Source organism: Mesoplodon mirus (assembly GCF_964341445.2).
Source record: "Mesoplodon mirus genome assembly, chromosome: 6".
NCBI lineage: Eukaryota > Metazoa > Chordata > Mammalia > Artiodactyla > Ziphiidae > Mesoplodon > Mesoplodon mirus.
In genome coordinates, this window is record NC_138982.1 from 73,808,228 (window position 1) to 73,829,440 (window position 21,213).

At 41.2% G+C, this 21,213-nt stretch overlaps 1 protein-coding gene across 1 annotated transcript in view; it reads left to right on the forward strand.

The window, feature by feature from the left end:
• Positions 1-21,213, forward strand: part of COL6A5 (collagen type VI alpha 5 chain) — a gene marked incomplete at both ends in the record, with an annotated part of 103,201 nt that overhangs the window by 12,916 nt on the left and 69,072 nt on the right. Inside the window, 5 exon segments of the mRNA XM_082624344.1 lie at positions 13,622-14,176; positions 16,237-16,812; positions 19,541-19,755; positions 19,761-20,102; positions 20,106-20,115. Of these exon segments, the coding sequence (XP_082480470.1) occupies positions 13,622-14,176; positions 16,237-16,812; positions 19,541-19,755; positions 19,761-20,102; positions 20,106-20,115 (1,698 nt within the window).

The following is a 21,213-nucleotide window of genomic DNA, read 5'->3' on the forward strand; positions in this document are numbered from 1 at the left end:
TCAATTTACATTCCCATCAACAGTGCATTGGGGTCGCCTTTTCTCCACACCCTCTCCAGCATTTATTCTTTGTAGATTTTCTGATGATGCCCGTTCTAACCAGTGTGAGGTGATACCTCACTGCAGTTTTGATTTGCATTTCTCTAATGATTAGTGATGTTGAGCATCCTTTCATGTGTTTGTTGGCAATCTGTATATCTCCTTTGGAGAAATGTCTATTTAGGTCTTCTGACCATTTTTGGATTGGGTTATTTGGTTTTTTTTGAAATTGAGATGCATGAGCTGCTGGTAAATTTTGGAAATTAATCCTTTGTCAGTTGCTTCATTTGCAAATATATTCTCCTATTCTGAAGGTTGTCTTTTCATCTTGTTTATGGTTTCCTTTGTTGTGCAAAAGCTTTTAAGTTTCTTTAGGTCCCATTTGTTTATTTTATTTATTTATTTATTTATTTTGTGGTACATGGGCCTCTCACTGTTGTAGCATCTCCTGTTGCAGAGCACAGGCTCCAGATGCACAGACCCAGCAGCCATGGCTCATGGGCCTAGCTGCTCCGTAACACGTGGAATCTTCCCGGACTGGGGCACGAACCCGTGTCCCCTGCATCGGCAGGTGGACTCTCAACCACTGCGCCACCAGGGAAGCCCTGTTTTTTTTTTTTTGTTTTTTTTTTTTTTAATTTTATTTTATTTTATTTTTTTGCTTTATAACAAATTTAATCAGTTATACATATACATATGTTTCCATATCCCCTCCCTTTTGCGTCTCCCTCCCACCCTCCCTATCCCACCCCTCCAGGCGGTCACAAAGTACCAAGCTGATCTCCCTGTGCTATGCGGCTGCTTCCCACTAGCTATTTACCTCACGTTTGGTAGTGTATATATGTCCATGCCGCTCTTTCACTTTGTCACAGCTTACCCTTCCCCCTCCCCATATCCTCAAGTCCATTCTCTAGTAGGTCTGTGTCTTTATTCCTGTCTTACCCCTATGTTCTTCATGACATTTTTTTTTTCTTAAATTCCATATATATGTGTTAGCATACAGTATTTGTCTTTCTCTTTCTGACTTACTTCACTCTGTATGACAGACTCTAGGTCTATCCACCTCATTACAAATAGCTCAATTTCATTTCTTTTTATGGCTGAGTAATATTCCATTGTATATATGTGCCACATCTTCTTTATCCATTCATCCGATGATGGACACTTAGGTTGTTTCCATCTCCGGGCTATTGTAAATAGGGCTGCTATGAACATTTTGGTACATGTCTCTTTTTGAATTATGGTTTTCTCAGGGTATATGCCCAGTAGTGGGATTGCTGGGTCATATGGTAGTTCTATTTGTAGTTTTTTAAGGAACCTCCATACCGTTCTCCATAGCGGCTGTACCAATTCACATTCCCACCAGCAGTGCAAGAGTGTTCCCTTTTTTCCACACCCTCTCCAGCATTTATTGTTTCTAGATTTTTTGATGATGGCCATTCTGACTGGTGTGAGATGATATCTCATTGTAGTTTTGATTTGCATTTCTCTAATGAGTAAAGATGTTGAGCATCCTTTCATGTGTTTGTTGGCAGTCTGTATATCTTCTGTGGAGAAATGTCTATTTAGGTCTTCTGCCCATTTTTGGATTGGGTTGTTTGTTTTTTTGTTATTGAGCTGCATGAGCTGCTTATAAATTTTGGAGATTAATCCTTTGTCAGTTGCTTCATTTGCAAATATTTTCTCCCATTCTGAGGGTTGTCTTTTAGTCTTGTTTATGGTTTCCTTTGCTGTGCAAAAGCTTTTAAGTTTCATTAGGTCCCATGTGTTTATTTTTGTCTTTATTTCCATTTCTCTAGGAGGTGGGTCAAAAAGGATCTTGCTGTGATTTATGTCATAGAGTGTTCTGCCTATGTTTTCCTCTAAGAGTTTGATAGTGTCTGGCCTTACATTTAGGTCTTTAATCCATTTTGAGCTTATTTTTGTGTATGGTGTTAGGGAATGATCTAATCTCATACTTTTACATGTCCCTATCCAGTTTTCCCAGCACCACTTATTGAAGAGACTGTCCTTTCTCCACTGTACATTCCTGCCTCCTTTATCAAAGATAAGGTGACCATATGTCCGTGGGTTTAACTCTGGGCTTTCTATCCTGTTCCATTGATCTATCTTTCTGTTTTTGTGCCAGTACCATACTGTCTTGATTACTGTAGCTTTGTAGTATAGTCTGAAGTCAGGGAGCCTGATTCCTCCAGCTCCATTTTTCGTTCTCAAGATTGCTTTGGCTATTCGGGGTCTTTTGTGTTTCCATACAAATTGTGAAATTTTTTGTTCTAGTTCTGTGAAAAATGCCAGTGGTAGTTTGATAGGGATTGCATTGAACCTGTAGATTGCTTTGGGTAGTAGAGTCATTTTCACAATGTTGATTCTTCCAATCCAAGAACATGGTACATCTCTCCATCTATTTGTATCATCTTTAATTTCTTTCATCAGTGTCTTATAATTTTCTGCATACAGGTCTTTTGTCTCCTTAGGTAGGTTTATTCCTAGATATTTTATTCTTTTTGTTGCAATGGTAAATGGGAGTGTTTCCTTGATTTCTCTTTCAGATTTTTCATCATCAGTATATAGGAATGCCAGAGATTTCTGTGCATTAATTTTGTATCCTGCAACTTTACCAAATTCATTGATTAACTCTAGTAGTTTTCTGGTAGCATCTTTAGGATTCTCTATGTATAGTATCATGTCATCTGCAAACAGTGACAGCTTTACCTCTTCCTTTCCAATTTGGATTCCTTTTATTTCCTTTTCTTCTCTGATTGCTGTGGCTAAAACTTCCAAAACTAGGTTGAATAAGAGTGGTGAAAGTGGGCAACCTTGTCTAGTTCCTGATCTTAGTGGAAATGGTTTCAGTTTTTCACCATTGAGGACGATGCTGGCTGTGGGTTTGTCATATATGGCCTTTATTATGTTGAGGAAAGTTCCCTCTATGCCTACTTTCTGCAGGGTTTTTATCATAAATGGGTGTTGAATTTTGTCGAAAGCTTTCTCTGCATCTATTGAGATGATCATATGGTTTTTCTCCTTCAGTTTGTTAATATGGTGTATCACGTTGATTGATTTGCGTATATTGAAGAATCCTTGCATTCCTGGAATAAACCCCACTTGATCATGGTGTATGATCCTTTTAATGTGCTGTTGGATTCTGTTTGCTAGGATTTTGTTGAGGATTTTTGCATCTATGTTCATCAGTGATATTGGCCTGTAGTTTTCTTTCTTTGTGACATCCTTGCCTGGTTTTGGTATCAAGGTGATGGTGGCCTCGTAGAATGAGTTTGGGAGTGTTCCTCCCTCTGCTATATTTTGGAAGAGTTTCAGAAGGACAGGTGTTAGCTCTTCTCTAAATGCTTGATAGAATTCGCCTGTGAAGCCATCTGGTCCTGGGCTTTTGTTTGTTGGAAGATTTTTTATCACAGTTTCAATTTCAGTGCTTGTGATTGGTCTGTTCATATTTTCTATTTCTTCCTGATTCAGTCTCGGCAGGTTGTGCTTTTCTAAGAATTTGTCCATTTCTTCCAGGTTGTCCATTTTATTGGCATAGAGTTGCTTATAGTAATCTCTCATGATCTTTTTTATTTCTGTAGTGTCAGTTGTTACTTCTTCTTTTTCATTTCTAATTCTATTGATTTGAGTCTTCTCCCTTTTTTTCTTGATGAGTCTGGCTAATGGTTTATCAATTTTGTTTATCTTCTCAAAGAACCAGCTTTTAGTTTTATTGATCTTTGCTATCGTTTCCTTCATTTCTTTTTCATTTATTTCTGATCTGATTTTTATGATTTCTTTCCTTCTGCTAACTTTGGGATGTTTTTGTTCTTCTTTCTCTAATTGCTTTAGGTGCAAGGTTAGGTTGTTTATTCGAGATGTTTCCTGTTTCTTAAGGTGGGATTGTATTGCTATAAACTTCCCTCTTAGCACTGCTTTTGCTGCATCCCATAGGTTTTGGGTCGTCGTGTCTCCATTGTCATTTGTTTCTAGGTATTTTTTAATTTCCTCTTTGATTTCTTCAGTGATCACTTCGTTATTAAGTAGTGTATTGTTTAGCCTCCATGTGTTTGTAGTTTTTACAGCTCTTTTCCTGTAATTGATATCTAGTCTCATAGCATTGTGGTCAGAAAAGATACTTGATACAATTTCAATTTTCTTAAATTTACCAAGGCTTGATTTGTGACCCAAGATATGATCTATCCTGGAGAATGTTCCATGAGCACTTGAGAAAAATGTGTATTCTGTTGTTTTTGGATGGAATGTCCTATAAATATCAATTAAGTCCATCTTGTTTAATGTATCATTTAAAGCTTGTGTTTCCTTATTTATTTTCATTTTGGATGATCTGTCCATTGGTGAAAGTGGGGTGTTAAAGTCCCCTACTATGAGTGTGTTACTGTCGATTTCTCCTTTTATGGCTGTTAGTATTTGCCTTATGTATTGAGGTGCTCCTATGTTGGGTGCATAAATATTTACAATTGTTATATCTTCTTCTTGGATCGATCCCTTGATCATTATGTAGTGTCCTTCTTTGTCTCTTCTAGTAGTCCTTATTTTAAAGTCTATTTTGTCTGATATGAGAATTGCTACTCCAGCTTTCTTTTGGTTTCCATTTGCATGGAATATCTTTTTCCATCCCCTTACTTTCAGTCTGTATGTGTCTCTAGGTCTGAAGTGGGTCTCTTGTAGACAGCATATAGATGGGTCTTGTTTTTGTATCCATTCAGCCACTCTGTGTCTTTTGGTGGGAGCATTTAGTCCATTTACATTTAAGGTAATTATCGATATGTATGTTCCTATTCCCATTTTCTTAATTGTTTTGGGTTCATTATTGTAGGTCTTTTACTTCTGTTGTGTTTCTTGCCTAGAGAAGTTCCTTTAGCATTTGTTGTAAAGCTGGTTTGGTGGTGCTGAACTCTCTCAGCTTTTGCTTGTCTGTAAACGTTTTAATTTCTCCATCAAATCTGAATGAGATCCTTGCTGGGTAGAGTAATCTTGGTTGCAGGTTTTTCTCCTTCATCACTTTAAGTATGTCCTGCCACTCCCTTCTGGCTTGTAGAGTTTCTGCTGAGAGATCAGCTGTTATCCTGATGGGGATTCCCTTGTGTGTTATTTGTTGTTTTTGCCTTGCTGCTTTTAATATGATTTCTTTGTGTTTAATTTTTGACCGTTTGATTAATATGTGTCTTGGCGTATTTCTCCTTGGATTTATTCTGTATGGGACTCTCTGTGCCTCCTGGACTTGATTAACTATTTCCTTTCCCATATTAGGGAAGTTTTCAACTATAATCTCTTCAAATATTTTCTCAGTCCCTTTCTTTTTCTCTTCTTCTTCTGGAACCCCTATAATTCGAATGTTGGTGCGTTTAATGTTGTCCCAGAGGTCTCTGAGACTGTCCTCTGTTCTTTTCATTCTTTTTTCTTTATTTTGCTCTGCAGCAGTTATTTCCACTATTTTATCTTCCACCTCACTTATCCGTTCTTCTGCCTCAGTTATTCTGCTATTGATCCCATCTAGAGTATTTTTTATTTCATGTATTGTGTTTTTAATCGATGCTTGATTCATCTTTAGTTCTTCTAGGTCCTTGTTAACTGTTTCTTGCATTTTGTCTATTCTATTTCCGAGATTTTGTATCTGGGAAATAGAATCTTGGATCATCTTTACCATCATTATTCTGAATTCTTTTTCAGGTAGAGTGCCTATTACCTCTTCATTTGTTAGGTCTGGTGGGTTTTTATCTTGCTCCTTCTCCTGCTGTGTGTTTTTCTGTCTTCTCATTTTGCTTATGTTACTGTGTTTGGGGTCTCCTTTTTGCAGGCTGCAGGTTCGTAGTTCCTGTTGTTTTTGGTGTCTGTCCCCAGTGGCTAAGGTTGGTTTAGTGGGTTGTGTAGGCTTCCTGGTGGAGGGGACTAGTGCCTGTGTTCTGGTGGATGAGGCTGGATCTTGTCTTTCTGGTGGGCAGGTCCACGTCTGGTGGTGTGTTTTGGGGTGTCTGTGGACTTTTTATGATTTTAGGCCACCTCTCTGCTAATGGGTGGCGTTGTGTTCCTGTCTTGCTAGTTGTTTGGCTTAGGGTGTCCAGCACTGTAGCCTGCTGGTCGTTGAGTGAAGCTGGGTGCTGGTGTTGAGATGGAGATCTCTGGGAGATTTTCGCCGTTTGATATTATGTGGAGCTGGGAGGTCTCTTGTGGACCAGTGTCCTGAAGTTGGCTCTCCCACCTCAGAGGCACAGCACTGACTCCTGGCTCCTCAATTTGGGATGATGTGTTGTCTATTCATGTATTCCACAGATGCAGGGTACATCAAGTTGATTGTGGAGCTTTAATCCGCTGCTTCTGGGGCTGCTGGGAGAGGTTTCCCTTTCTCTTCTTTGTTCTCACAGCTCCTAGGTCTCAGCTTTGGATTTGGCCCCGCCTCTGCGTGTAGGTCGCCGGAGGGCGTCTGTTCTTCGCTCAGATAGGACAGGGTTAAAGGAGCAGCCTCTTCGGGGACTCTGGCTCACTCAGGCCAGGAGGGAGGGAGGGGCACGGAGTGCGGGGCGAGCCTGCAGCGGCAGAGGTCGGCGTGACGTTGCACCAGCCCGAGGCGCACCGTGCGTTCTCCCAGGGAAGCCGCCCCTGGATCCCGGGACTCCGGCAGTGGCGGGCTGCACAGGCTCCCGGAAGGGCGGTGTGGGCAGTGACCTGCGCTCGCACACAGGCTTCTTGGCGGCGGCAGCAGCAGCCCCAGCGTCCCACGCCTGTCACTGGGCTCCGCGCTTTCAGTCGCGACTCGCGCCCGTCCGTGGAGCCCCTTTAAGCAGCGCTCTTAATCCCCTCTCCTCGCGCACCAGGAAACCAAGAGGGAAGAAAAAGTCTCTTGCCTCTTCGGCAGCTCTAGAGTTTTCCCGGACTCCCTCCCGGCTAGCTGTGGCACATTAGCCCCCTTCAGGCTGAGTTCTCGCCACCAGCCCCAGTCCTCTCCCTGCGCTCTGACCGAAGCCCGAGCCTCAGCTTCCAGCACTGCGTGCCCCGGCGGGCGAGCAGACAAGCCTCTCGGGCTGGTGAGTGCCGCTCGGCACCGATCCTCTGTGCGGGAATCTCTCCGCTTTGCCCTACCCAGGTATGTGGGGAGTTTCTTGCCTTTTGGGAGGTCTGGGGTCTTCTGCCAGCGTTCAGTAGGTGTTCTGTAGGAGTTGTTCCACGTGTAGCTGTATTTCTGGTGTATCCGTGGGGAGGAAGGTGATCTCCGCGTCTTACTCTTCCGCCATCTTACCCGGAAGTCAGCCCTGTTTATTTTTATTTTTATTTCCATTTCTCTAGGAGGTGGGTGAAAAAGGATCTTGCTGTGATTTATGTCATAGAGTGTTCTGCCTATGTTTTCCTCTAAGAGTTTTGTAGTGTCTGGCCTTACATATAGGTGTTTAATCCATTTTGAGTTTATTTTTTGGTATGGTGTTAGGGAGTGTTCTAATTTCATTATTTTACATGTAGATGTCCAGTTTTTGCATCACCACTTATTAAGGAGGCTACTTTTCTCCATTGTATATTCTTGCCTCCTTTATCAAAGATAAGGTGACCATATGTGCATGGGTTTATCTCTGATATTTCTATCCTGTTCCCTTGATCTATATTTCTGTTTTTGTGCCAGTACCATACTGTCTTGATTACTGTAGCTTTGTAGTATAGTCTGAAGTCAGGAAGCCTGATTCCTCCAGCTCCAATTTTCTTTCTCAGGATTGCTTTTGGGTCTTTCTTGTCTCCATACAAATTGTGAAATTTTTTTTTTCTAGTGTCTGTGGAAAATGTCACTAGGAGTTTGATAGGGATTGCATTGAATCTGTAGATTACTTTGGGAAGTATAGTCATTTTCACAATGTTGATTCTTCCAATCCAAGAACATGGTATACCTCTCCATCTGTTTGTATCATCTTTAATTTCTTTCATCAGTGTCTTATAGTTTTCTGCATACAGGTCTTTTGACTCCTTAGGTAGGTTTATTCCTAGATATTTTATTCTTTTTGTTGCAATGGTAAGTGGGAGTGTTTCCTTAATTTCTCTTTCTGATTTTTCATTGTTAGTGTATAGGAATGCAAGAGATTTCTGTGCATTCATTTTTTTATCCTGCTACTTTGCCAAATTCATTGATTTGCTCTAGTAGCATCTTTATGATTCTCTATGTATAGTATCGTTATCTGCAAACAGTGACAGTTTTACTTCTTTTCTGATTTGGATTCCTTAAATTTATTTTTCTTCTCTGATTGCTGTGGTTAAAACTTCCAAAACTATGTTCAGTAATAGTGGTGAGAGTGGGAAACTTTGTCTTGTTCCTGATCTTATAGGAAATGGTTTCAGTTTTTCACCATTAAGAATGTTGTTGGCTGAGGGTTTGTCATATATGGCCTTTATTATGTTGAGGTAGGTTCCCTCTAGGCCTACTTTCTGGAAGGTTTTTATCCTCAATGGGTGTTGAATTTTGTCAAAAGTTTTTTTCTGAATCTATTGAAATTATCATATGGGTTTTATCCTTCAATTTGTTAATATTGTTTATTACATTTATTGATTTGTGTATACTGAAGAATCCTTGCATTCCTGGGATAAACACCACTTGATCATGGTGTATCATCCTTTTAATGTGCTGTTTGATTCTGCTTGCTAGTATTTTGTTGAGGATTTTTGCATCTGTGTTCATCCATGATATTGACCTGTAGATTTCTTTTTTGTGGCATCTTTGTCTGGTTTTGGTATCAGTGTGATGGTGGCCTCACAGAAAGAGTTTGGAAGTGTTCCTCCCTCTGTTATATTTTGGAAGAGTTTGATTACAACAGGTGTTAACTCTTTTTTAAATGTTTGATAGAATTCGCCTCTGAAGCCATCTGGTCCTGGGCTTTTGTTTCTTGGAAAATTTTTAATCACAGTTTCAATTTCAGTGCTTTTGACTTGTTCATATTTTCTATTTCTTCCTGGTTCAGTCTCAGAAGGTTGTGCTTTTCTAAGAATTTGTCCGTTTCTTCCAGGTTGTCCATTTTATTGGCATATAGTTGCTTGTAGCAATCTCTCATGATCCTTTGTATTTCTTCAGTGTCAGTTATTTCTTCTCCTTTTTCATTTCTAAATATGTTGACTTGAGTCTTCTCCCTTTTTCTCTTGATGAGTCTGGCTAAAGTTTTATCAATTTTGTTTATCTTCTCAAAGAACCAGCTTTAGTTTTATTGATCTTTTCTATTGCTTCCTTCATTTCTTTTTCATTTATTTCTGATCTGATCTTTATGATTTCTTTCCTTCTGCTAACCTTGGGGTTTTGTTTTTCTTCTTTCTCTAATTGCTTTAGGCATAATTTTAGGTTGTTCATTTGAGATTTTTGTTGTTGTTGTTCCCTGAGGTAAGATTCTATTCTTACAAACTTCCCTCTTAGAACTACTTTAGCTGTATCCTATAGGTTTTGGATCGTCCTGTTTCCATTGTCATTTGTTTTCTGGTATTTGTCGATTTGCCCCTTCATTTCCTCAGTGATCCTTTGGTTATTTAGTAGTGTATTGTTTATCCTCCATGTGTTTGGTTTTTTACATCTTTTTTTCTGTAACTGATATCTAGTCTCATAGAGTTGTGGTCAGAAAAGATACTTGATATGGCTTCGATTTTCTTAAATTTACCAGGGCTTGATTTGTGATGCAAGACCTGATCTATCCTGGAGAATGTTACATGAGCACTTGAGAAGAAAGTGTTATCTGTTGTTTTTGGATGGAATGTCCTATAAATATCAATTAAGTCCATTTGTTTAATGTGTCATTTAAAGCTTGTGTTTTCTTATTTATTTTCATTTTGGATTATCTGCCCATTGGTGAAAGTGGGGTAAGTCCCCCACTATTATTTTGTTACTCTCGATTTCCCCTTTTATGGCTGTTAGTATTTGCCTTATGTATTGAAGTTGTCCTATGTTGGGTGTATAAATATTTACAATTGTTATACCTTCTTTTTGGATTGATCCCTTGATCATTATGTCGTGTCCTTCTTTGTCTCCTGTAATAATCTTTATTTTAAAGTCTATTTTGTCTGCTATGAGAATTGTTACTCCACCTTTCTTTTGATTTCCATTTGCATGGCATATCTTTTTTCCATCCCCTCACTTTCAGTCTGTATGTGTCCCTAGGTCTGAAGTGGGTCTCTGGTAGACAGCATATATATGGGTCTTGTTTTGGTTTCCATTCAGCCAGTGTAGGTCTTTTGGTTGGAGCATTTAATCCATTTACAAGTAAGGTGATTATCATTATGTATTTTCCTATTACCATTTTCTTAATGTTTTGGGTTTGTTTTTCTAAGTCTTTTCTTTCCCTCTTGTTTCCCTCCTACAGAAGTTCCTTTAGCATTTGCTGTTTAGCTGGTTTGGTGGTACTGAATTCTCTTAACTTTTGCTTGTCTCTAAAGCTTTTATTTTCTCCATTTGAATCTGAATGAGATCCTTGCTGGGTAGAGCAATCTTGGTTGTAGTTTTTTGCTCTCATCACTTTAAATATGTCCTGCTACTCCCTTCTGGCTTGCAGAGTTTCTGCTGAAAGATCAGCTGTTAACCTTATGGGGATTCCCTTGTATGTTATTTGTTGCTTTTCCCTTGCTGCTTTTAATATTTTTTCTTTGTATTTAATTTTTGATAGTTTGCTTAATATGTGTCTTTGCATGTTTCTCCTTGGATTTATCCTGTATGGGACTCTTTGTGCTTCCTGAACTTGATTGACTATTTCCTTTCCCATATTAGTGAAGTTTTCATGTATAATCTCTTCAAGTTATCTTCTCAGACCCTTTCTTTTCCTCCTCTTCTTCTGAGACCACTGTAATTCTAATGTTGGTGCATTTAGTGTTGTCCCAGAGATCTCTGAGACTGTCCTCAATTCTTTTCATTCTTTTTACTTTATTCTGCTCTGCAGTAGTTATTACCACTATTTTATCTTCCAGGTCACTTATCCATTCTTCTGCCTCAGTTATTCTGCTATTGGTTCCTTGTAGAGAATTTTTTTCTTTCATTTATTATATTGTACATCGTTGTTTGTTTGCTCTTTAGTTTTTCTAGGTCCTTCTTGAACATTTCTTGTATTTTCTCCCTTGTATTTCTAAGATTTTGGATCATCTTTACCATCATTACTCTGAATTCTTTTTAGGTAGACTGCCTATTTCCTCTTCATTTGTTTGGTCTTGTGAGTTTTTACCTTGCTCCTTCATCTGCTGCATTTTTGTCTGTTTTCTCATTTTGTTTAACTTACTGTGTTTGGGGTCTCCTTTTCACCAGCTGCAGGTTCATAGTTCCCATTGTTTTTGGTGTCTGTCCCCAGTGGGTGAGGTTGGTTCAGTGGCTTTTGTAGGCTTCCTGGTGGAGGGGCCTGGTGCCTGTCTTCTGGTGGGTGGGGCTGGATCCCGTCTTTCTGGTAGTGATGGCTGCACTGGTGGTGTGTTTTTAGGTGTCTGTAAACTTAGTATGATTTTAGGCAGACTCTCTGCTAATGGGTGGAGTTGTTTTCCTGTCTTGCTAGTTGTTTGGCACAGGGCATCGAGCACTGGAGCTTGCTGACCATTGGGTGGAACTGTGTCTTACCATTGAGATGGAGATATCTGGGAGAGCTCTCGCATATTGATATTATGTGGGGCCTGGAGGCCTCTGGTCGTCCAATGTCCTGCACTCGACTCTCCCACCTCAGTGGCTCATGCCTAACACCAGGCGGGAGCACCAACACCTTGTCAGCCACATGGCTCAGAAGAAAAGGGAGAAAAAAATTAAAGAAAAAAATTTTTAAATAATTTTCAAAATTATTCAAATAAAATAATAATAATAATAAAAAGAAGAGAGAAACAAAACCAATAAACCAATCCACCAATGATAACAAGTGCTGAAAACTATACTAAGATAAACATAAAAATCAGAAACCAGTCAGTTGCAGACAGCAAACCCAAGTCTACATTTGCTCCCAAAGTCTACCACCTCAATTTTGGGATGATTCATTGTCTATTCAGATATTCCACAGATGCAGGGTACATGAAGTTGTTTGTGGGGATTTAATCCACTGCTCCTGATGTTGAATGGAGAGATTTCCTTTTGTCTTCTTTGTTCGCACAGGTCCTTGGGTTCAGCTTTGGTTTTGGTCCCACCTCTACATGTAGGTCACCCTCAGGCATCTGTTCCCACCCAGACAGGACAGGGTTAAAGCAGCACCTGATTATATGTCTCTGGCTGATTCAGGCTGGGGGGATGGGGGGTATGGTAGTTATAATTGGAACACGGGGCGAGCCTGTAGTGGCAGAGGCTGCCATGACATTGAAACAGCCTGAGGTGCACCATGTGTTCTCCCAGGGAAGTTGTCCCTGGGTCACGGGACCCTGGCAGTGGTGGGCTGCACAGGCTCCTGAGGGGGTGTGAATAGTGACCTGTGTTTGCACACAGGATTCTAGTGGCTGCAGCAGCAGCATTAGCATTTCATACCCATCTCTGTGGTCCGAGCTGATATCTGTAGCTCGCACCCATCTCTGGAGCTCATTTAGGTGGTGCTCTGCCTTCTGTGGGCAGACAGGGAAGGAATCCCCTCTCCTCATGCACCCCAAAACAATTATCTCTTGCCTGTTAGGCAGGTCCAGACTTTTTTCCAGACTCCCTCCCGGCTAAGTGTGGCACACTAGCTCCCTTCAGGCTGTGTTCATGCAGCCAACCCCAGTCGTCTCCCTGGGATCTGACCTCTGAAGCTGGAACCTCAGCTTCCAGCCCCCACCCATCCCGGTGGGTGAGCAGACAACCCTCTCAGGCTGGTGAGTGCTGGTCAGCACTGATCCTCTTTGAGGGGATCTCTTCTCTTTGTCCTCTGCACCCCTGTTGCTGTGCTCTCCTCCATGGGTCCGAAGCTTCCCCCTTCCACCCCCCATCTCTACCAGTGAAGGGGCTTCCTAGTGTGTGGAAACATTTCCTCCTTCACAGCTCCCTCCCAGAGGTGCAGGTCTCATCCCTATCCTTTAGTCTCTGTTTTTTCTTTTGTCAGCATTCAATAGGATTTGTTCCACATGTATATATATTTTTGATGTAGTTGTGGGGAGGAAGGTGATCTCCACATCTTACTCCTCTTCCATCTTGAAGGTCCCCGCTCCCCAAATCACTTTAAATTATCCCAGAAAATAATGCTATATAAAGATTACCTGGAATTTTGTGTTTCAAGAATATACATAAAACCCTGGAATATTAGTCATATTAGTGCCAAAAATTGCTTACTTTTCTCTGTCCTTCTTTTTTGATCACCATTGCATCTTTAATGCATGGCCTGATGCTTTCTATTTCATAAACTTCGAAAATTATGAATAAATAAATACATAATGCATATATGCATAAGTGAGTGAATGAATAAATACTTTTGAAGTTGCATTTCTTCTCTAAAACTTCTTAGGTAATCTTCAATGAATTTCTGATTTAGGGTTATAGTCAGCAGGCTTCTACAAAAGAAGCAGATAAAATTTTCAAATGCAATGGAAATTGCTTGAGTTAATTTTAGATGTTTTCTGATTAAAGGATTTATTTCTGCTTTACTGTCTTTTATACATTCTGAGGACAATTCCAACCTGGTTTATTTATGGTCTTTTTGATTACATGCAGGGTGTGAATACATGAAGGTCGATATCATGTTTCTGGTGGATGGTTCTAGCAGTATAGGATCTGAAAATTTTGGGAAAATGAAAACCTTCATGAAAAACCTGTTAGCTGAGGTTCAGATTGGCCCAGACAAAACCCGAATTGGTGTCATTCAATTCAGTGATTATAATAGGGAAGAATTCCAGCTGGATAAATACTATACACAAAAAGAAATTTCTGATGCAATAAACAGAATGTCTCCCATCAGCCAAAACGCTTTTACTGGAAGTGCACTAACCTTTGTGGATCCATACTTCACTGAGCCCAAGGGGGGCCGTTCAATGGTCAAAAAGTTTCTCATCCTCATCACTGATAGAGAAGCCCAAGATGATGTGATAGACCCTGCAAAATCTCTTTGGGACAAAGGTGTGGTCATCTTCTCTGTGGGGGTGTACGGGGCCAATAGAGCTCAGCTGGAGGAGATCAGTGGGGACGGCAGCCTGGTCTTCCAAGTTGAGAACTTCGATGATCTAAAGGCAATAGAGAGTAAACTCATCTTCCGCGTGTGTGCTCTTCATGGTAAGTGACCCTGTTATCCTTCAGGACTCAAGGGTGTGAGCTGTTGACTTTATAGTGGGGTGAACAGTGACTTGGACACTGGGCATGGCCTCCAACTGGACTTTGGTATTACATTTTGGTCTTATCTATGCTATGTTAAAATACCCATGACCTCAGGAACATATATACGAAATACCAAGGCATATTCTAGAATAAAAGTTTTGTCAACTAATTGGGCAAAATGTACTCTGATTTTGATGACTTTAAATATATTCCAAAAAGGTCTCAGAATTTTACATTAAATTTCCAACTCTTTAGTACCTGCATACCTAGATTTTCCAGAGCCAATTTTTAATCCCAAATAATTCCCCAAATTGTTTCTTGGCTACCTATAACCATTGTTAAGCAGTAAATAGAAATACAAATTCATCTTCCTCTTAGTTAAATTAAAACCAATATCCTAAGCACAGCATCCCCCCAACAAAAATCCTCTGTATTTTAAAGTTATAGTGTATATTTTCATTACTTCATATTATTCTCTTACTCTCTATCACCTAAGTATCATGTATCAGCTGTTCGTGTGTCTATCCCTTTGGAAATTTTTAATTTGCTACTTTTCTTAAAACAATTGCTTGAGGTCATCACTTTTATCTGACAAACTGTAATCCTTTTCAAATTGAATTGAGCAACCTTCAGTTTGAGCCCATCAATTTTAATGACTCGAGTAAGAACTTGCTATAAATCCACATGTAAGGTTAACTTTTAAATCTACCACGTGCTGTTGTTATCTGTGTTTTGGATACAACTAAGGGAACAAACCAAAACATTAGTAATTGTATATTGTTCCTCTGTCAACAGAGGCCTCCTTTGGACTTCATTCTTCAGGATTATGTGTTTCAAAATTCCAGAAAGTTAACAAATAAGATGTCTTAGTATAAACTCTGAGCTTTAGGCAATAGCTCTAAAATTTCTCTTGCAACAGCTTAACTGGAAATTTTTTTCTTCCTCCAAGAATGGCAGTGATTCCCAAACTCTTGGGATTGTGGAGACATTCTAAGAAAGGCTTACCTTAAGGCCACGGCCCCACCTTTGAAATCCAAAGGGCTCTTTCTGGCCTTTCTTCATTTTGAGAAATGTAATGTTTGTGGAGACCCTGTCTATAGCAAGAGGTGAAGTTTTAGCTGACTCATACATTAGATCAGTTCATAAATATTTATCAAGTTATGAGTAGTCACCAAATCACACTGGGTTTTTTTTCTGACATAGCCTGGGCTCATCCACATTGGATGAGACTTGAAATTTTGAGGCCTCATTGCCAGAAATAAGGATTGGAGGTAAGATAGGCAGGTGGAGGGTGAACCTTTGGGAAGCATGTGCTTAAGTTACTTAAGGAAGGAAAAGAGTGGAAACAAGCTCACACTTTGGAGACTGAGCCAGAATGGTTGCTTGGCTTCTAATGTGGAAGAGGGCTTGGGGCTGGGGTGAGGTGACAGGAGACTTAGCTCTCCCCCTACGTGGGCTTTTCTGGGTTCCAGTTTGAGAAGTCAGGGGAAGGAATACATATAAATACAAAGAGGCATGGTGCACATGGGAAAGTTTCTCTACTAGAAGATGAGGAGACAGCTGGAGCCTGAAGGAGCAGGATGAAACTCCAAGTTTATCCACTGAGCCCCTGACCCTTTCAAAACTACAGGCCAGTCTGGCAAACATTGGTCGTGTCTCACCACTATACTACATTGAATTACCTTCTGACATTCCCTTCCAGTTGAAAGCCTGCTTAGCAAAAGGTGTTGCACGACCCGATGAAATTTAGCAGAATAGGGTCAGGAGGCATGAGGAGCACCAATCTGATCACGGAGTTATATAGATAAGGGTGCCAGTGTCCTTGGAATCATGATATGGGCAAGTTGTACATCTCTCAGCCCTCAAATTCTTTCTCTTTAAAATGGCAACAGTACCTAAGCGAAGTACAGTATCTGGCACTTGGGAGGGATGTGGCAAACATAGTTTCTTCCCTTCTAGTCTGTCTGTGCAGAACACACTGCAGAAAGTTTGTGATGCCTGCTCTCTTCTCCTTTCAGATTGTAAAAGGATTAGACAGTTAGACATTGTGTTTGTGCTGGACCATTCAGGCAGCATCCTTCCCCAAGACCAAGAAAGCATGATCAACGTCACTATCCATTTGGTGAAGAAATCAGATGTTGGCCCGGACAGAGTTCAGTTTGGAGCACTCAGATACTCGGATCATCCTGAGGTTCTCTTCTACCTCAATACGTACTCAAACAGATCAGCCATCATCGAGCATCTGAGGAGGCCCAGGGACACGGAAGGGAATACCTTCACTGCCAGGACTCTGCAGCATGCAAACAACATGTTCATGGAGGAACATGGCAGCCGTCTCAAACAAAACGTGAAGCAGATGCTGATCATCATCACAGATGGGGTATCCCATGACCGAAATCAGCTCAGTGACATGGCTTCAAAATTAAGAGCCAAAGGCATCATCATCTATGCAGTGGGTGTAGGAAAGGCTGACCAAGAAGAACTGGAGACTATGGTGGGGAATAAAAGCTATACTATCCACGTCAGTAATTTCAACAAACTGAAAGATATTTACCTGCCTCTGCAAGATAGTATGTGTACCAATGCACAAGAGGGTAAGTTGGGCTGTTAAAGTTTCTACAGGGATAGCAATACAAGTTTACACAAAAAATATATGATAACTTGGCTTCCCATTACCTGGGTGTCACAGGATGAACATTTCTCTGCTCAGGCTACCAGTTTTCTCATCTCTGAAAGAAATGCATTATTGATTAAGCAAGAGTCTAAAGGTCCTTTGCCACCATACTGAAGACATTACACAAGAAGGTTTCAGAAGCAATCCTTGCTATCTGGCCTCCCTGTTTCCTTTTTCTTGGCAGAAAGGACTCTTCTTAGGGCAATATTCACCTTTCCTCATTTCACGGCTGCCTGTGCTGCCCATTTGCTTAATGGCCCCAAGTGCAACTACTCGGTATCAGTTTCAGGCCAAACTCAAGTGGAGAGTTTCATGGTTTAAACAGATAGACTTTTGTCTTCAAAGTTCCAGGGGCCTCTAAATGGGATTGTTGGCATCCTGTAGGGCCATTGGAAGTCCAAGTGGTATAGTGAACTTTTCTGGATAAAGGCCAGGAATGGGGTAATAGAGACTGGCTGCTAGGAACCAGTAGGGAAGGGGCCAAAGCTGATCCATGAGATACCCCGGGGCAGGAGGGGCTGGAGGCATCACATCTGAAGGAGGAAAGGGTGAGATTTGCCACCTGACCTCAAAGCAGCAGATATTGACAAGTCATCTAGGAGATCTCTGTGCCTCCTTGGAAGGCTGGAATCCTGGCCAGATATTAACCCAGGCCTCCCAACATGGCAGATGCATCAGTCAACCAGCTAACTTCGTTTCTTCTTTTTTCCTCTTCCCTCCCTTCTTCTGACTTCCTTCTCTTTTTCTTTTCCTCCTCCCTTCCTTCCTCTCTACCAGTTTGAAACCTACTTTTGTGTCCAACACAAATCATGTTTCTACGACTGACATTAACTCACTCTCATCTCTGTGAAATAGTCCAGCCCCAAACAAAACCTCCTCCCATATGCTGTGTCGGACCAGCATTTGCTAGGCTGGGTGAAACTACTTCTGATCTCCACAGCTCTACTTTACTTAAGTAAGCAATAAATTCAGCTTCTTGGTTTCAGATACTGAATAATGGTATTTAAGAAAACATGACTTTTCCCAAGGGAGTGGGGCCAGCTCAATTCTTGCGCCTGTCTGGTCCTTCCCTAGACCCCCACCCTTGCCATCTGTCCTGTTCCCTTCCAGACCATCCTTAACACGGAGTGATCTTTCTGATACACAATGGGCTGTGTCACTGATCTGCTCACAGGTTACAGTTTCTAAACTCCTGTGATCCACGTAGCCCCTGCTGACATCTCCCACTTCATCTCTTGTCCCCCATTTCACCTCTTGTCCCCCATTTCACAGTCTTTCCCATCATCCTGAAATTCCTCCATCTTTGCATGCATCATTCCACCCACCACGAGCCTGCCACTTCCCTTGGCTGCACCTAGCTTGTCTGTCACATCCAGCCTTTGTTTGCCAGTTTCCTGACCCAGCACCTGGCAGTGTCCCCACCGTGGTCCTCAACTCCTGCACCTTCTATTTCTCCTGGTGGTAGCACTTAACACATACTTGCTGTTTCATTACCTGTACCCATCACAAGACTACGAGCTCCTTGGGCAGGCTTGGGCTTTTTTTATCACTGTGTCCTCACCAAATCTAGGACATTACTAGGACTACAGTCTTTTCCTAGGAATATGGGGACTGCTTTCTTCTCATCTCCCACACCTGTCTTTTTGGAGTACATGCTGAGATGGAGTTTGGGATGCAAGAAGTTTATTAGGGAGACACAGCTGTGAAAGAAAGGGGGGAAAGCAGAGCAGGCAGTAGAGATGGAGTTTGGGATGCAAGAAGTTTATTAGGGAGACACAGCTGTGAAAGAAAGGGGGGAAAGCAGAGCAGGCAGTAGAAGTCAGTGATGCATGCTCCGTCGTCTCAGTTACCTTCAGTGATCACTTTAGTGCTGCCCCATCCCAGCCTTCGCATTTGAAGGGAACCGAGCATCATCCCTTGGTTATGGACCATTTCACACTGGACTTCAGGGAGATGACCCTGTAACCTGTTTATTAACACTTGTCCATGAAATTTTAATATTTGGGTTATGATATTATTAAAACAATTTGTAATATAAAAAAGTGCTGGATTTACGGATAAAAGGGACCTAGGTACCAGCTCCTCTGCATAGTAATTGTGTATTCTGAGGCAACTTACTTAACCTCTGAATTCCATTTCTTTACCTAACAAACAGAATAATTCCTCACAAGGTGATCATGAATACTAACCATTATTGTATGCTAAACAGGTTTTTTAAATGATAATTTTCAACACAAATGTAAAATGGTAACATTAATAGTAAAAGGATTACTAATAATAGTACAGTGGTACTTGACTTGGGTGAACGTTCCAGTATGGGTATGTTGAAGGGAGTTCAAGCCTTTGTAATGACTTTTTAAAGAATATATTCAACCTAGTCAAACATCTTACTTTCTTTCTCAGAGTAGTGTTCAGTGTCCTTTCAAATGAATCATGTAATTAATTAAAATTTGAAACAAAGTCTATTAGCTTTCTCGTCCCCACTGTTTTTTCTTCTCTTCGAGGGCCAATCGTGGTTCTCTCGTCTGTTACCTTATCTCAATTTGCATTGAAAGTGAGGATTTTGTAAAGCAATTTAAACATTTGAACAAAGGGAAAACTTAGAATGACTCACAAGAACAGTAACTGATTTATTTTTTCAACTGCAGTCTGTAACATTCAAGAAGCCAACGTGATTTTCTTTTGTGATGGCTCTGACATGGTACCTGATTCAGACTTTGTTACCATGACAACTTTCTTGTCAGACTTAATTGATAATTTTGACATTCAGTCTCAAAGGATGAAAATTGGGATAGCACAATTTGGGAGCCACTACCAAGAAATTATTGAGTTGCAAAACTCTCTGACTAAAACCCAGTGGAAGTCTGAATTCAAACTATGACGAAGAGCAACGGGCTTCCACGAATGGACTTGGCCCTGAAACAAGTGAGCGTTATGTTTGAGCAATCCGCTGGTGGGAGAAGGAAGGCTGGTGTCCCTCAGACTTTGGTGGTTATCACATCTGGGGGTCCCCGCTATGATGTGGCAGAAGCAGCGAAGACCCTGAGAGAAGGTGGCATTTGCATTCTGGCTTTGGGCATAGGAGATGTTTATAAGGAACAGCTCTTGTCGATAACGGGCAATTCTGAAAAAATCATCACTTTTAAAGACTTTGATAAACTAAAGAATGTGGATGTGAAAAAAAGAATGGTCCGTGAAATCTGCCAGAGTTGAGGGAAAACCAGTGAGTGCTCCCTTTCTCTTTCTTTGTTATTATTTGATTGCAGCTTCCCAGTTGTCCATTTCCCAAGGTGTTTGTGGGTGAGTCCAGCAGAACACGTGTGTGGTGAGAATAGATATCTCCTCTGTTTCCAGAAATCGAGATCGGTCAGCCTCCCTCAGAGACAGGGGAAAGGGTGCAGAGGCTGGAGGAGGCCCTGGGTTGTGTCCCCTGGTCAGCCCTGCCCCCTAATGTAATCCAGTGGTTATACTCCTCTAACACCTGGAACTCAGCCTCCTATTTCTACCCTCTCTGCTTCTGGAAGTCCTAGAGCAATGCCCTGCATCCCACAGGAAGTAAGTAAAATAAACATTTGCTGATTGGACATTTTCCTATTTTAACTTTGTTAAACCATCTTGTAAGGGATTCAGTGCACATGTGTGTTTGTGTGTGTGGTCCATCTGTGTCAGATGTGTCAGCACACATCTGTACATTTTCTTCTTTGAATGATGGCATTCATATAATCATAACATAGTTAAGATCTGAGTTGTCCTTGGGGATTATTTAATTTCCAGAGTTCACCAATGCTGATGGCTACAAAGGCCGGGTGGGTCATGGAAGTGAGTCAAGTGGGCAGGGAGTGAAGAAAATGAACGCAGAGCCACGGCTCACCTGATGAGGATGTCATTTTTCAGCTCCAGCTGAGAGTTGCCACGTGGGACTCAGGTTCTGTACACTTGAGGCTGAGAGTTGGGAGGACAGAGCAACAGTGAAGGCTAATATTTTGTGGAATTTGCACAACAGGCAGAAATTCCCCAGAGTGCTTCTGTTTCTAGACTCGTTATGATGGAAGCAACTTCTTTTACAAAACACATTGGTTTTTCCAAGCTCTCCATTGGGGTGCTCACTGGGGGCAGATGACAGTGGTGGAGGAGCCTGGGACTGGAATCAGAATGCCAGGGTTCCCACTCTGGTTCAGCAACAGCAACCTCCATGCATGACCATCTCCTCGTGTGTAAAATGAGTAACTGGACAGGGTCAGGGGTGACCAAGTGGCAACTTGTAGCTGAATTGGGTTTGTCCTATTTGGTGTTGACAGCTTCTTAATTAATTGATAACTTT